A 14,672-nucleotide genomic window follows, 5' to 3' on the forward strand; every position below is an offset into this window, starting at 1 on the left:
CCAAACTTCTAAAAATTCTTTAACTCCTCAGTTTGCTCTTTTGTAAAACAGGGAATATAAATATATGCATATGGTATCTATGCAATAGGGTTGCTGTGAGACTAAAACAAAGAATGCAGGTCAAGTCCTTAGCCCGACTCCATTCAAATATCTTGACAACCACTCATCTAATGGATCAGTAATACCTACAATGCATGAATAACAACAATTTCATAAATACTACTAACTCAATACATAAAGCATTTGAAATATAGTCAAAATTAAATAAATATTAACCATTATGACTATAGTGTTGATTTCCCAGGATCACTAACTAGGTAATAGCACACACATTTATCATCCTTTTTACATACATAAAGGTAGATCATCAACCTGGTTTGTATACACGCTGGGATAAGGAGAGTTAAATGAAAGGTAGACATCTTATTTGTATAGTGCATTTAAAATATAGTTTGTAATATATTATCTTATGTTATCACTACAGCCATTTGGGAGTTAGCTAGATAGAACCAATGTTAGCTCCTTTTGACATGAAGGAACTCACACTCAGAGAGGTTAGAGAACTTGTCTGAAATCTAAAGCTAGTTAATGAAGGAATATAGCCAGGTCCTTCTGGCTTCCAGTCTAGTCCTCCCTGCTTGACAAGCAAAGACTATACCAGTGGCCTTTACAACTTGAAGTTTCATCTTAACTCAGTAGCCAGTGTCTAGATGCTAAACTGACTTCACTTTAAAGAAACAAAGAAATCACCGTCTATAAGACTAAAGAAAGCCCTTAGTTATGGGAGATGTAAAGGGTAGGGAAAACATAAATAAAGAAAACGAGCCACAATTTATAACCCAAGTTAAACAAAAAGCTCCCCTAAATTTATATCCTCCTGTTTCCACATAATGAGTCAATTAATCTTCTAATGCTTTATAAAAGTAAAAAACACTGCAGTAGCAGCTGGTTTTAATGTTAAAGCTAATTAGAAAAACACATTAAGGCAAGAGAAGTGCTGAAGTTACATTTAGCTCAAGAGAAAAGGAGTATGTGTGTATGCTTGTGTTATGGACAAGTATAAAGAAAGAGAAGATAAATTAAAGCTTGTCTTTTTTTTATCCTGCAGTCTCATTGCCTCAAGAAGGCAGACTTGAGAGAACAGAGAAATGGGTCACTGGTATAAAAAGCTGTTCTGACCAAGACAAGAGAAGTTTAAGGACTATATTTCACAGAGGTACCAGACTGACACTTCTGACTGGATTTATGGATTTTTCTGCCTGAATACACAAGCCATTTGGACACCCATTTAGCCCCAGTCCATGATTGTCAGAAAAATTTCTTAATCGTGGAGTGATTTGCCACCTGCCATTAAATAGCACATTTTAATTGCATTTTTAATAACCCTACAAAGTAGCCTCAGGGGAAAAATCGTTTTTAAAAAAGCATTCTCACTTAAAAAAAAAAAGAACTTTACCACATATCTTTTATACATCAAGAGAATTGGAAATTTAAGATCAATTTTATGTTTTTCTGGGGGATAGGAGTAACAAAGGGAGGGAGAATGAAAGCATAAATGTTTTAAGGTAAAAGCAGAGGGTGGGCACTTTACCTACAGAAGTGTTTCTCAAATTGTAAAGTGTATTCACATCACCTTGGGGATCTTGTTAAAATGCAGATTTTGATTCAGAAAACCTGGGGTAGGACCTAGGCTTCTGCATTTCTAACTAACTCCCAGGTGATTCTCCTGCTGGTCCTTGAACCACTTTGAGTGACAAAGCCTTTCCAGAGTGTTTCAAGGTCCAAATTCAAGGACAGTCATTTTTGTCTCAATCTTTCTGTCTTTCAACGGTCTAAAATAGACCCATAAAAGCCCTTTCCTCTAGAATAGGAATTCATTTAATTGAGGAGCCTAACCGGACAGGAATAGGGCAGCTTTGTGAATTGGTGTTCAAGAGAGCATACTAGACTATACATCATTTTAGGTCTGTAACTAGTGCGCCGGAGAGGCCAGTTCCAAGACATTCCTGTGAGACTGGCGCCCTCTAGTGGCTCAAAGACCCATAGCCTGGCAAGTTCATCTACATAGGATTTTCTCCAGCTAAAGGGTGGTAAGGGAAAGATTTCAGAAACTTTTTATAGAATCATAGAGACCAAGGTACAGAACACCTGCTTGATAGTTGTAGGGCATATTATCCAAACTTTGAGCAAATTTGGTTGAAGGAAAGAAACGGGTCTATTGGGAATGGTAGTTAAGTCAGGCATCTTTAGGAGAATTGTGGTAAGGACGACACATCTGAGTCATGATCTAAATTGAAAAAAAGATAAAGAAATAGTTTTAGAAGTAAAAAATTGACACAGCTTTAAACTTGAACAATTTTGAGGCTCCTAAGGTCTTAAATTAGGTTCAATCACTGTGAGAAATGCTCTGGAAAAAAAACAACACAAAAAATTAAACTCACTAAGATCTAATGTGAGGCTGATAATCTAATTCAGTAGTTATCAAATATGGTTCTCAAACCACCAGCAGCAGCATCGCCTGTGAATTTGTTAAAAATGCGCATTATTGGCCCCATCCAGACCTAGTGAATTAAAATCTCTGGGATTGGGGCCCAGTAACCTGTGTGTTAAGAACCCCCGAGGTTATTCTGATGCCCACTAAAGTCTGAGTCATTAATCTAATAAAATCAAAGCCAGGCCCTTAGAATTGCAACCCAGTAGATTCCAGGAAATTAAAAAATAAACAAACAAACAAACAACGCTCAACATAACAACGACCTGGCACACTTTTGAATTTTATCTGTTAACAAATTCGTTCTCTAGGGCATCTCCATGCGTGTTTCGCTTCCCTTGGTCATCACCACAATATAATGATGATCAAATCTGCCCACCCCACCCTAAGTACTTGAAGGATTAGTTATTTATCAAAAAAGCTGAACCCGCGTCACTGCTGGAGGATCCTGCCTTTTCACCCTCATAACCACATTTCTTCTATCCACATCTCTAATATTCGGAAAAGTTCAATTCAGGAATTGTGGGAGTGGGAGACTTTAGGTCAATGACCGCAGAGTTAGGATGAACTTCACACTAAGGTGGAGAGTGAAGTTTCACCGGTTGATTTCACCACACCCTGTGTGTGTCTGGAAAACCTGATGCTCTCAGTGATGCAACTATACACACGTTACACAATCTAATGGAAGGAGAGATCGTGTTCCAAGTATGTGTGCTGTCATGTGGGGTCGCTGGTCCCGCTCCCCGCATAAGAATGCAGGATATGGCGAGGCCAAAAAGGAACACCAATGGAGCCATGGATTGGGGGTTCATACCACTATACTCTCGATGGTGGCTGGCTTGGAGACACAGGAAGCAGGCTCCACATGGAGCGCAATCTGCCATCTGCTTCTCTGCCAACCAACCAACCCCTTGCTGACTGCACCCCGCACTTGCTAACTCAGCCAAGACAGTTATATCAGTGGCCAATGACTAACTGGTTACAGCTGATGGCCATCTGCTACCTGAGCCAGCACCTTTCCACGTGAGGCTCTCTGGGACTCTGCCCATATATGCGTTCTTCTAATATCGACTTCTTCTGCCGTCCTTACCTGCCATTGCATCTTGGTTTCTCCACTTACTGCTTAACCTCTCTAAGCCCCAGTTTCCACACTGGAATATTCGGGATAGTGACAGTGTCCGCATCCTAGGGTCACTGGGAGGGTGGAATGAGCGAGTGCACAGCGCCTGGCATGCCAACATGTAGATCAACTTTAGTTGTTAAAAGTGATAAAAAGAAAAAAACTCAGCAGAGTTGTTTCATAGGGAGTCAGGCATTTGGCATACTACTTCTTCCACGCTAGCCAGGTGTTCCAGTTTATAAGAATATTCAAGATGATTTTATGACTATCGTCATATAATCCAGTTTACAGATTTTAACTGAAATGTATTGTATAGGCAAGATATATCCATTCACTATTTATTGAACATATACTATTTACGATTAGTACACTGTAAATGGATATTTACTAAAAATATTTATCTTTTCTTTTGGCCAATTTGAAGCGCATAAAAACAAAATTAATTATCAATTGTTCTCATTCAAGAGAACATCATTGTGAAAGGTTTTTCTGTTTTTGTTTTTTTAAATTGTCTTTACTGGTGTTTTGGTCTTAATTACTTCAAATTTTCAACTCCATTTTGACAGTGCAATGGATTATGACCTAAGAGTTTTGTAAAAGTAACAGTCACCTCCAAATCCAGGTCTCATTGCAAAATCGTGATCCTCTATGTGGAGAAGTTGCTCATATTTCAGGGGCCACACTTTCGTACTGTCGTCTTTCCTCATTTTGGTGTCTTGTTTGCTGTCCCTCTAAAGGGGAAAAAATACTTCTGAGATACATGTGCTTCTAAATATTTTGATTTAGGTTAGCCTTCTGCTTTTAACATGGTACGCTCTGAAATATATACATAACAGCTCGTTTTCTCAGTTCATATTACACACAGCCGAGCTCTGCCAACATTTACTCTTTATTATCTAAGGGTGGGACAGGTGGGGTAAACCAAATTTTGGGACACCTTAAATGGCAAACTGAGTTTGGATGTAACACGCTGACAGGCAATGTTTCTCAGAATGTGGTTTTTAGACCAGGAAAACCTGGTCACTACCACCTGGGTGGAGGTGATCAAAATTCAGACCCATGGACTGCACCGCAGATCATCTAAACGAGAATCAAAGGAAAGGGCCTAGGAACCTGCATTAAGCATGCTACCTAAGTGATGTTTGCAGTCCCTAAAGTTAACCTACTTCTGCCCTAAGACAGTAAAAAACCAAAACCCCTGCAAAATTGTAAACTGACGAAGATAGAATTTTACAAAGACAAAATGAGCAGAAAGTACGGGTGCAGGTTGAGATTAGAGATAGAATCTCTGTTGTAGGTTCTGGAACTTGGCAATGGGAATGGAAAGGAATCCAAAAAAAAAAAAAAAGGAATGGATGGATTTGACAATTGATTGGGCCTGATGTGGGGGCCAGTTGTGAAGGAGGGGAAGTCTATTTTCATCTACTATCCTAGTTCTCTAGGATAAGGCAAAGAGGGGAGTGGCGTCTCGGTTGCGTGCAGTGTCCTGATCTTGGAGTAGAGCCCTATGACTCCCTGTGAACTTGGGCAAGTTGTGGGCTTAGCCTCCCTGACTCATTTTTGGTCCCATGACACATACTTCCCAGCCATATTCTAAGCGTGGAGGCAGAATGTGAGTGAAAGCACAGCCGTTCTGTAAGCGACATGCAGCCGTCTTCTCATCCCAGGTACTGGAGGCTTTGCTCAGTAACTCCTTCCAGAAAAGCATGTTTGTTGTCACTTGCATCATCACCGTCAGCAGCAGCAATAACACAAGACCCCGAGGGGTCTACTAGATGGATTCTAGTCACTCTGCATTCCTGATATGCTTTAGCTTTAATGCATGTCTTCTCCAGCAAAGAGATGCAGATTTTAACAGAAGACGTGTGGATGCAATTTCTTAATGCAGTAAAGTGACATTGATGGTGAGAATTTCACATTCTCAAGCAGCTGGTTGAAGGAATATGTCCAGGCTTATGGGCATCTGACATCAGTCAGTATGTTCTTTCAGTAGGGAAGCTTCTGGCTGAAACCCTCAGAGATTTATATATGTATTTTTGCCATTCATGGAAATGGGGAAGCTGGAGGAAGAAATCTGTTTTGGGAAGAAGACAATGAGTTTGATTTTAAGCATGTAAGTCATTATATCCTATGAATAATTGAACACATAAAAGAACTGTTCCTTCCAAGGATATAGATTTAACTAGAAAATTTCTTTCTAGGAGCTAAACTGTTCATTGAAAAAGTAACAGCAGCTAGTTTTTATTAAATACCTACTGTGTTCAAGACCCCATACCAGATGTTTCGTAAATATTATCTCCTTTCGCACGCACCTGAATCACCTGGTTTGCTGGGCCCCATGCCCAGAGTTTCTGATTCAATACCCTTGAGTTATGAGAATTTGCATTTATAACAGTTTCTCAGGAGGACCACTGGTCTGGAAAATAGTAGACATTTAATAAAAGCTAACTAGCTGTTACTATTTTAAGAAAAATGAAATGTAACTTTAGGTGAAAACTCATGAAAATTTGTGAACTCGTATGGTAATAAAATACAACTAAATGGCGCATCACTAATGTGTCATTTCAGAAGCACAACTCTCCATGAGATTGGAAAGAATAAATCTAATTAAGAATCCCAAGAACACTGATCACAGAGCCTGCTATGAAATGCACTCTTGGTAGTACCTGAAAACACACACACCTGTCCTTACCTGAGGGCTCTTTCTGATTCAGTGAGATGTCCCATGTTTATTTATATTTGAACTTACATGTATTTATACGGCATCTATTTCTCAAAAATGATTATGTGGCTTATACACTATCTAAAAGAATTTTCGAAAATCTATGTACTCCTTCCCACATATTTAAATAGGCATCCACAATTTTTTCATCATAAAATTTAAAATTGCTTATTATTAATAATTTTAAATAAAACATGTATTCCTGGTTTTAATGTACCCACTGACTGTAAATATCCACATTATGCATTTGTAAGTTGATGAATATGCTCTTTAAAAATCAGAAATTTCATCTCATTCCTTGTTTTCTTTGAACTTGCATTTCCATTTTATTTCCTTCCTAGAATTTTATCACCCCATCATAGTTCTTTGCAAGAATATTTGTATACACTTTGAAATTAACTTTTTAAAGCTTCTATGATGATGACAAATGGATCAAAACATAACACATAAATGTTGATAAATACTTATTAAAATTATGAATAAAAATCTTATCGGAAATGTAAACCTTAATGAAGTGATGGTGCATTATCCCTAATTATTTTCTGTATCTATATACAGATATTACTCATTGCTACAATGAAACCAGATTTAGCATAAATTCTATTGCTAATTTTTACTTCAAAAAGTTTTTTTTATTATTGAGGTATAACTGACATGATATTAGTTTAGGTGTACAACATCATGATTCGATGTTTGTATATATTGCGAAGTGATCACCATAACAAGTCTAGTTAATATCCGTCACCATACATGGTTACAAAATTTTTTTTTCCTTGCTATGAGGACTTTTAAGGTTTACTCTCTTAGCTACTTAGCAGCACAGTATCATTAACTGTAGTCACCATGCTGTACATTTTATATCCCCTTGACTTATTTATTTTATAACTGGAAGTTGATATTTTTTGACTCCCTTACCCATTGTGCCCACCCCACCTCCTGCCTCTGGCAACCACCAATCTGTTCTCTCTATCTATGCTCTTGTTTTGTGTTGTTGTTTTTTAAATTTCACATATAAGTGAGATCATATGATATTTGTCTTTCTCTGTCTGATGTATTTCACTTAGTATAATGCCCTCAAGGTCTATCCATGGCACAAATGGCAAGATTTCATTTCTTTATGGATCAATGGTATTCCAGTGTGTGTGTGTGTGTGTGTGTGTGTGTGTGTGTGTGTGTGTACCACATTTTCTTTATTCATCCATTGATGTACACCTATATCTTGTTTTTTTCCATACCTTGGCTATTGTAAATAATGCTGCAGTGAACATAGGTGTGCATAAATCTTTTGGAATTAGTGTTTTCATTTTCTTTGGATAAATACACAGAAATGGAATTGTTGGATCATATGGTAGTCCTATTCTTATTTTTTTTTTTAGGAACCTCCATACTGTTTTCCATAGTGGCTGCACCAATTTACATTCCTGCCAACGGTGTGCAAGGGTTTTCTTTTCTTCACATTCTTTTCTTCACATTTACTTGCTATTTCTTTTCTTTTTTACAATAGACATTCTAACAGGTGTGAGGTGATATCTCATTGTGGTTTTGATTTGATTTCTCTGATCCTATTTTTTAATTTTTATAGATGAAAATATTGAAAAACGTTGTTCATAGATAGGTAAATACATGGAATTTGAAGAAATTTTGTTTCAGCAATGTAACTTATTATTTAGATTCCTTCTTGTATTCTGAAATTCACATTGTGATCACCAACAACTATTTCTAATGATTTGTAGCCTGGCAAATTAATTAAACTCTTCCTTCAATTTTGTTGGGGGAAAAAAAAAAGGAGCTCACCCAGTTCAGAGAAGGATGTATTATTTAAACTAAAGTCATCCACTACCTCAACAACAATATTTATAATGGTCTCTTTGTACCCAGGAGGATTTTATACACAGGGGCAATGCACATAGTAAGATTCAGGAAGAGGGAGAGGTATGCATTTATTTTGCTAAGTGAGACAGAGTAATCATTAAAGGAAGGCTGGAAAGAAGAGTTTTCAGGTGAATAAATTTTAGGAAAGAGGTCAAAGGAAGTCAAAGAACCATAAATGATCATTTTAAAACTATTCACGTCCACATGCCCCTCTGGTAGCATGCATGCACCCCAAGGGGTATATTATACTCCAGGATTGTAGGTGTCCTATTTGAAAACCCTGTTTATAAAATTAAAATAAAGACATAAATAGAAAAGTTAATAAAATGAGGACTGAAATAGAACAGGCAAAGGTGAGAGAAGCAAATTTACTTAATAAGGGGATTAATTTATGATGGAGCCTGAGATTTAGTTCAGAGCTTTCTGGTCATATTCCATATATGTATTGTTTTAAACTACTTTGTGTCTCTTGCTCTCTCCCTTTTTCTAGAAAAAAAGTGATTTCATTTTTGGCAGCTACTGAAAGAAAACTTTTGGAAACTTCTGTCGGACTAGAGGGCCTTGTAGGAGGGCCGAGTCCTGATGGGATAGAGCAAAGAAATCTCAACTCGTGGAAGGGTCTTACAGCAGCATTATCAATCTTTGTCTTTTCCCACAAAGTAGCATGAACATTGTTTGAGAAATAGTAGGTGTAAGTCTCGGTAATAGTGATCATTTTTCTCTTTGAATTAGAATCTTTTCCTTCTTGGATGAAAAAAAGGAAACATATTTCTATATTCCCCCTTCTTCTCAGTATGAGAAACTCCACTATAATATTGTGGCTAAGAAAGCAGGAGTCTGGGGGGGAAGGAAAGGCTGGATTTTGACTGGTTTTAGAGGACTAAGGAGGTCTTTGAAGAGGACATATTAGGCAAAGAATTAAAAAGTATTATAATTGGTTGAGGAAAAGCAGATACTGTACCATGTGTCCCCGAAAATAAGACCTAACTGGAAAATAAGCCCTAGCATGATTTTTCAGGATGACATCCCCTGAACATAAGCCCTAATGCATCTTTTGGAGCAAAAATTAATATACGACCCAGTCTTATTTTCGGGGAAACATGGTAAAGCTAAGTCATTCTGATGCATTGGAGTTTAATAAGTGGAATGACAAAAAACTCATTTTAATTGAGTCACAAAAACCTAGTTGCTTTACAAAACTGCTTTCCCAAGGGCCTATATATTGGATTAGTTTACTAGGATCAGAACTTGAAAACAACTAGGTCTGACATGAATAGACTATTTATACAGGAAGATATAATCAATAAGCATACTAAAAATATTTAATCAAGAGGGTTAACAGTGAGATACCAAGTAAAACCCTATCTACATTTTATACGTATTAAATGAGCAGAAAACGAAACCTCTCAGTACCCAATGCTATTAAGAATGTGATGAAATGGGAACATTCATAGTGTATAGGTGGCAGTACAAATATTGGCAAACCCACTTTAGAAATCAATTTCAACAGTTATCAAGATAAATTACCTGCTTTAACTCAGTAATTCATTTCCAGGATTATTATATTTTTTATTGTTAAAGGAAAAATTACATGCATGAAGATATTTATTGCTGGTTACTCATAATTGTGCAAACTTGAAAATAAATGTTCAATAATAGAGTAGGTAGTTCTAGTCTTTTAATTCAAAGTAATTACATGGAGTAATTAAAAATACCATTATTATGTCTGTGAAACAATGTGCAAAATGCTTAAGTGAAGAAAATAAAAAATAGTTTCTACACCATACTTTTAAACATGAAAAATCATGTAGTACATGAATACAAATTAGAAATAAACTTGGAAAAGGAAAAGCATAATTGAGATTCTTTTAATTTTTTTCCATGTGAAAATACATTATTGGATTTGTGTAATAAATGCTTTATAAGTTATCTAGACCAAATTGGACTTGCCATCTCGGATCAATCCAAATTTCCAAACAGGATCCATTTCCAAATAAGGATTCAGTCATGACTTTCCATCTTGTCATTCTATTCTCCATGTCCTGCTGCTAACGTGGACTCTTTCCTACTTAAGTTCTATTAGGAATGAGTGCAACCAGAAGCCCAGCCTGAAGTGTCAAATAATGTGAAGGCAACATTTTAAAAAGTTTTTGTACATTTATTATTTTTCTTTAGAAAAATATGAAATGAAGCAAAAATGTTCTATGGTGTGATATGATATGATGTATGATATAATATGATATAGTTTTAGGGTAGGATAGGATAGAATAAGATAGGATAGGATAGGAAAAGAGAATGGTATGATACAGTGTTGTATTTCCACCATACAGATACAATAGATGTAAATAACCTCAAGAACAATAGCTAATAGTAAAATACAGTAAAGTAATTATGAAGTGGTGAGTTTTCAGAATTTATTGCCTTAATTTTAAAAATAATTTATTTAATGGTATGTTTATAAGATTTAATTCTTAATAATGTTTATTTTTAACAGCCAGCTAATAGATTTCCTCAAAATGTAACACTTGGCTCTTGCAAGCTGATTTAAGCAGACTCCACACTGTGCTCATTATTCTTAAGGCCAGAAACGATGTATTATTACCCGGATATCTCTAACCCCCAACCTAGCAGTCGGCATACAAAGGGCACTCAATACAATTACTGAAAGAATGAATTAATATTCAATGACTCTACATGTCTAATCCTCTTTGTATCACTAAGGAGTCCAATCTCTTCCATGGGCAAAACAGGAACATTTTTCTCCTACCATAATTTAGTTTATTCACCACCACCACCCTCATTTTGTTTTTAAGAAACAAAGGGAATCTTTGGATGTAAGATTTTTAAAAATGTTTGGATAAAAGAGGGAATTTGGGGGTAGAGAATGAGATTATAGTCTGAATGAAAACAGTTACTAGCCAAGCATTTAAGGGCCTGTTTGTATGAAAACTGACTCTAAATAATGCACATAAATGTGAGATAATGCACATAATTTTACTTCATAATTTTCAAAGAAAGATCCTGCTTTTCTTCCACGTTCATTCTATTAGTTCTCTTGCACTATGAAAAGAGTGGATTAATTAATTAATTCATTCATTATTTAGTTACTAATAATCAGATTGGATCTGCACACAGTATTTATGCACATACTGAGGTCTGAAGAATCCTGGGCTCCTTGCTCTAGAAACTATCCTATACAGTAATTTCTTTATTTTTGTCAAAATGACTTCAAGTCTGCATGACAGTGTGCCTAGTGACAGCCCAGAAATTGGCTGACTGGATTTCACTGTTCACTCAGGGAAAATGCCTGGCTTTCATTCTAAGTGGCTACTTCTGAAACAGGGTTGATGGTTTCCTCAGTCCCTCATGCCCTAGAGGATTTTTTTTTTTTTAAGAAAAAAAGAAACAGAAATAAATTTTAATGAATCCTATGCTAGCTGATTGCTGAAAGGGGTACCTCAGGGTATATAGAGAGGTGAAAACAAACATGCTTGCCCCAAGTAGCAGAAACCCTGGGTTCCCTCTTCTTTTAAATAGAGTCTAAAAATGAGATGTCTAAGAAAAACATCTCCTAACCCACCACAAAAATACACTAATGTTCTCCTCTTGCTCCTTAAATGACACCTAAAAAATACACATAGTAGATTTTTTGTGCAGCACCTCTGCCACTGATAGTTGGGCCGCTGTGATGGATTAGCTCCTGTGACAATCTCCCTTCTCATCTACACATCCACCAAACAAACCGGCCAAATTTGTTTGAGTAGTAAATGATTCTTTAAGCATTCTCTATCTATTTCAAATTGAGATAAAATATACTACACAGAAATTATAAGCAACCTGAAAAAAATATAGTTTGCTGGTATAACCAACCCCACATTTCCCAAATACTGCCCCGCCTAATTGCCTTGAAGAAGACTCAGAAAGACTCAGAAACTTCCTGTCACCTCAGTTCTGGGGGTGGGGGCAGAAGCATGGAGGGAAAGTGTGGGAAATTTTCCAGAGAAGTGCAGGAGTCAGGAATCTAGTAATCTCTTCCACCCCTCACCCCACATCTCTTTAGGTTTTGGTCATTAAAACTGAGGCTTCAGAAGGATTTATTAAAATTTTCTGTTCCCTTTCCTGATCTTTTGTGAGTGCTTCATAAATATTCAAGCTGTGAGGGCAATCTGGCTGAAACATCTGTTACCCCATTGATTGCCAAGGTTGGCTGGGTGATATTACTCTCATTCCTCAATTTCTCCTACTAGTTCTTTTGGGAAATCTTGGGGTTGGTGAAAAGGAAAGGAGCTAATTGTTTGGGTAAGACAGGAGCTAATTGTTTGGGTAATAGGGAAACAGTTGTTTCAGTTTTCCTGGGACTGAGGGGATTCCTTGCACATTTAGTGCTAAGTCCCAAATAGGGATGAACTAGTCACTCCAGTAGTTAGCTATGCTCCTTTACTAGCATGTCCAAACGTGCTCTCAATTATTGATGATAGATAATAACGATGATGCGATGACGTTTCAAAAGTATGGAAACTATTCTTGAAAGACAACAAATGGCTTTAAAGCTTTTCAGTACTATCTCATCAATATATGAAACTACATACCCTGCAAGTACTAGGAGTTGGTGCTTAGACTACTCCTCAAAAAAATTAGAAGAAACATTAAGTTTCTTGAAGTGTTATTATTAATAATCAATGTGTTACTTGTTGAGGAACTATATTCCCTCAGAGAAGATCCCTATATGAGCCGTTTAACTGTCATCTCCAAAAATAAGCATACAAACGCCAGCAGAGATCCAAGATTCTGCTCTTTCTGATGCCATCTGAGGTGATTTATTCTGGTAAGTGAAAGCTACCTCTGGAGACAATCCCTGGCACAAAGATGTGCTACCATCACAGGTATGTTTCTACGTCTGCGGCAGCTGGTGGGAGAAACTGGGTGATAACGGCATACAGTACAGACTATGCTCTGGATATCTTATCTGAAGGATCTCTTACCGGGTCTGTTTCACTGAAGAGCAGTACCTCTGGTGGGGCTTCATGATTTCAGCAGCAGCAAAAGCATGTGACAACAAAGTGATCCAGATGCAGGTGAAGAAGAATGACTGGGAAGCCAGGATCATCTCTTCCAAAAGAAAGGAATGCAGACAGATGCAACCAGTACTGTTATCAATATTGCTTCTTGGGTCTTTTTAAAAATAAATACTGTCCCAGGTCAAAAGTATCAAGGAAAAAAGAGAGACATTGCCTTCAATGCTGCCTGTGTCTTTTGTTTGAGTAGATTAAATAGACTCCGCTTACCTATAGGCAAACTTCTTTCTGGATCATGAGCAATTTAGGGAAAAGAGAGCAGGTTGTTTTTCATTTTCAGTTTCTATCCTTTGGTTCCCTTTTCCAGGGTAGGCTCTTAGTGAGATGCTTGATCCTCTACTCAATAAACTCAGCTGCAGTTGCACCTCGGCAGGTAAAGAAGTGCGATTAGGCAGTAAATCCCCTTAATCCAACACAGTATGCTTTGGATATACTTAAGGAGTCGGCAAAATAATATGCTTAATGAGAAAAAAGATGATTAACTGAATTTTAATTACACATTTAAAGATTTAATTACACATTTAAATTACGCTTTATCTCATGGCTCCTTTTTAATCCAGAAAGGACACTTTCCCTCTCCAAATGCATACAGATTGTTATAGTACAAGCAAAAAGTTAAATGACTGCTTTTGTCAAAGAAATAATCATATTTTAACATGTTGGTTTGTTATTGATATCAAAAGTGGTTCACTTTTAAGTTTAATATTGTAAGCAACCTGATAAATAAAAGAGAAATTTGCCTTGGGCAGTAGGTAAGGAATACACTTCTCACTGTTGAATTATGGCCGCACACTCTCCTAAGGGTACTCTGCATACACGGAGTAGAAATATTCCCTGAAATAGTCCCTCTATGTAAGCAAAGTACCAATGAATGGGCATGTCAGTGAAATTAAGTTTCTCTTTGGAATATCACAAGGTGAACAATACAGCAACAGATGACCTGTTTACTAGGACTTAAGAAGAATGACATTTTCTTCCCAGAAATATCACGTGAAGGAAATCCTTAAATTATCTCAAATTGATTTGTCTCCTTGACACCTGGTATATTGTGTGATTGTTTTGTCACATTAATTTACTTTGACTTGGGTTACATCTTCTCTTAGCCCATGGATTAAAACCTCTTGCTGTTTTTTAGCCGTGTCTTTCCTCTTTAAAATATGTTTAATATAAAATCTTACAAATATGCAGAATGATGTAATAAATCCTTGCTTCTTCCTTTATCCTCTATTTACTGTTTACCATTATGTACAGTTATACCATTATTATATATGTATTCTTAAATAATGTACAAACTTTCTGCATGTTTCAAAAAACTTTATCAAAATGGTGTCATACTTTTACTTCTGCAGCCTACTTTTTCTCTCAACATTATGCTTAGAGATTTATAATGCT

General features: G+C 36.7%; 1 protein-coding gene across 1 annotated transcript in view; it reads right to left on the bottom strand.

The window, feature by feature from the left end:
- The window catches only part of GABRR3 (gamma-aminobutyric acid type A receptor subunit rho3), a 46,164-nt gene extending 32,852 nt beyond the window's left edge, over window positions 1–13,312 (bottom strand). Inside the window, 2 exon segments of the mRNA XM_033090212.1 lie at window positions 4,222–4,334; window positions 13,188–13,312. Of these exon segments, the coding sequence (XP_032946103.1) occupies window positions 4,222–4,334; window positions 13,188–13,312 (238 nt within the window).
- Window positions 13,313–14,672: the final 1,360 nt, after the last annotated feature.

This window comes from Rhinolophus ferrumequinum, chromosome 2 (genome assembly GCF_004115265.2).
Source record: "Rhinolophus ferrumequinum isolate MPI-CBG mRhiFer1 chromosome 2, mRhiFer1_v1.p, whole genome shotgun sequence".
Taxonomy (NCBI): domain Eukaryota; kingdom Metazoa; phylum Chordata; class Mammalia; order Chiroptera; family Rhinolophidae; genus Rhinolophus; species Rhinolophus ferrumequinum.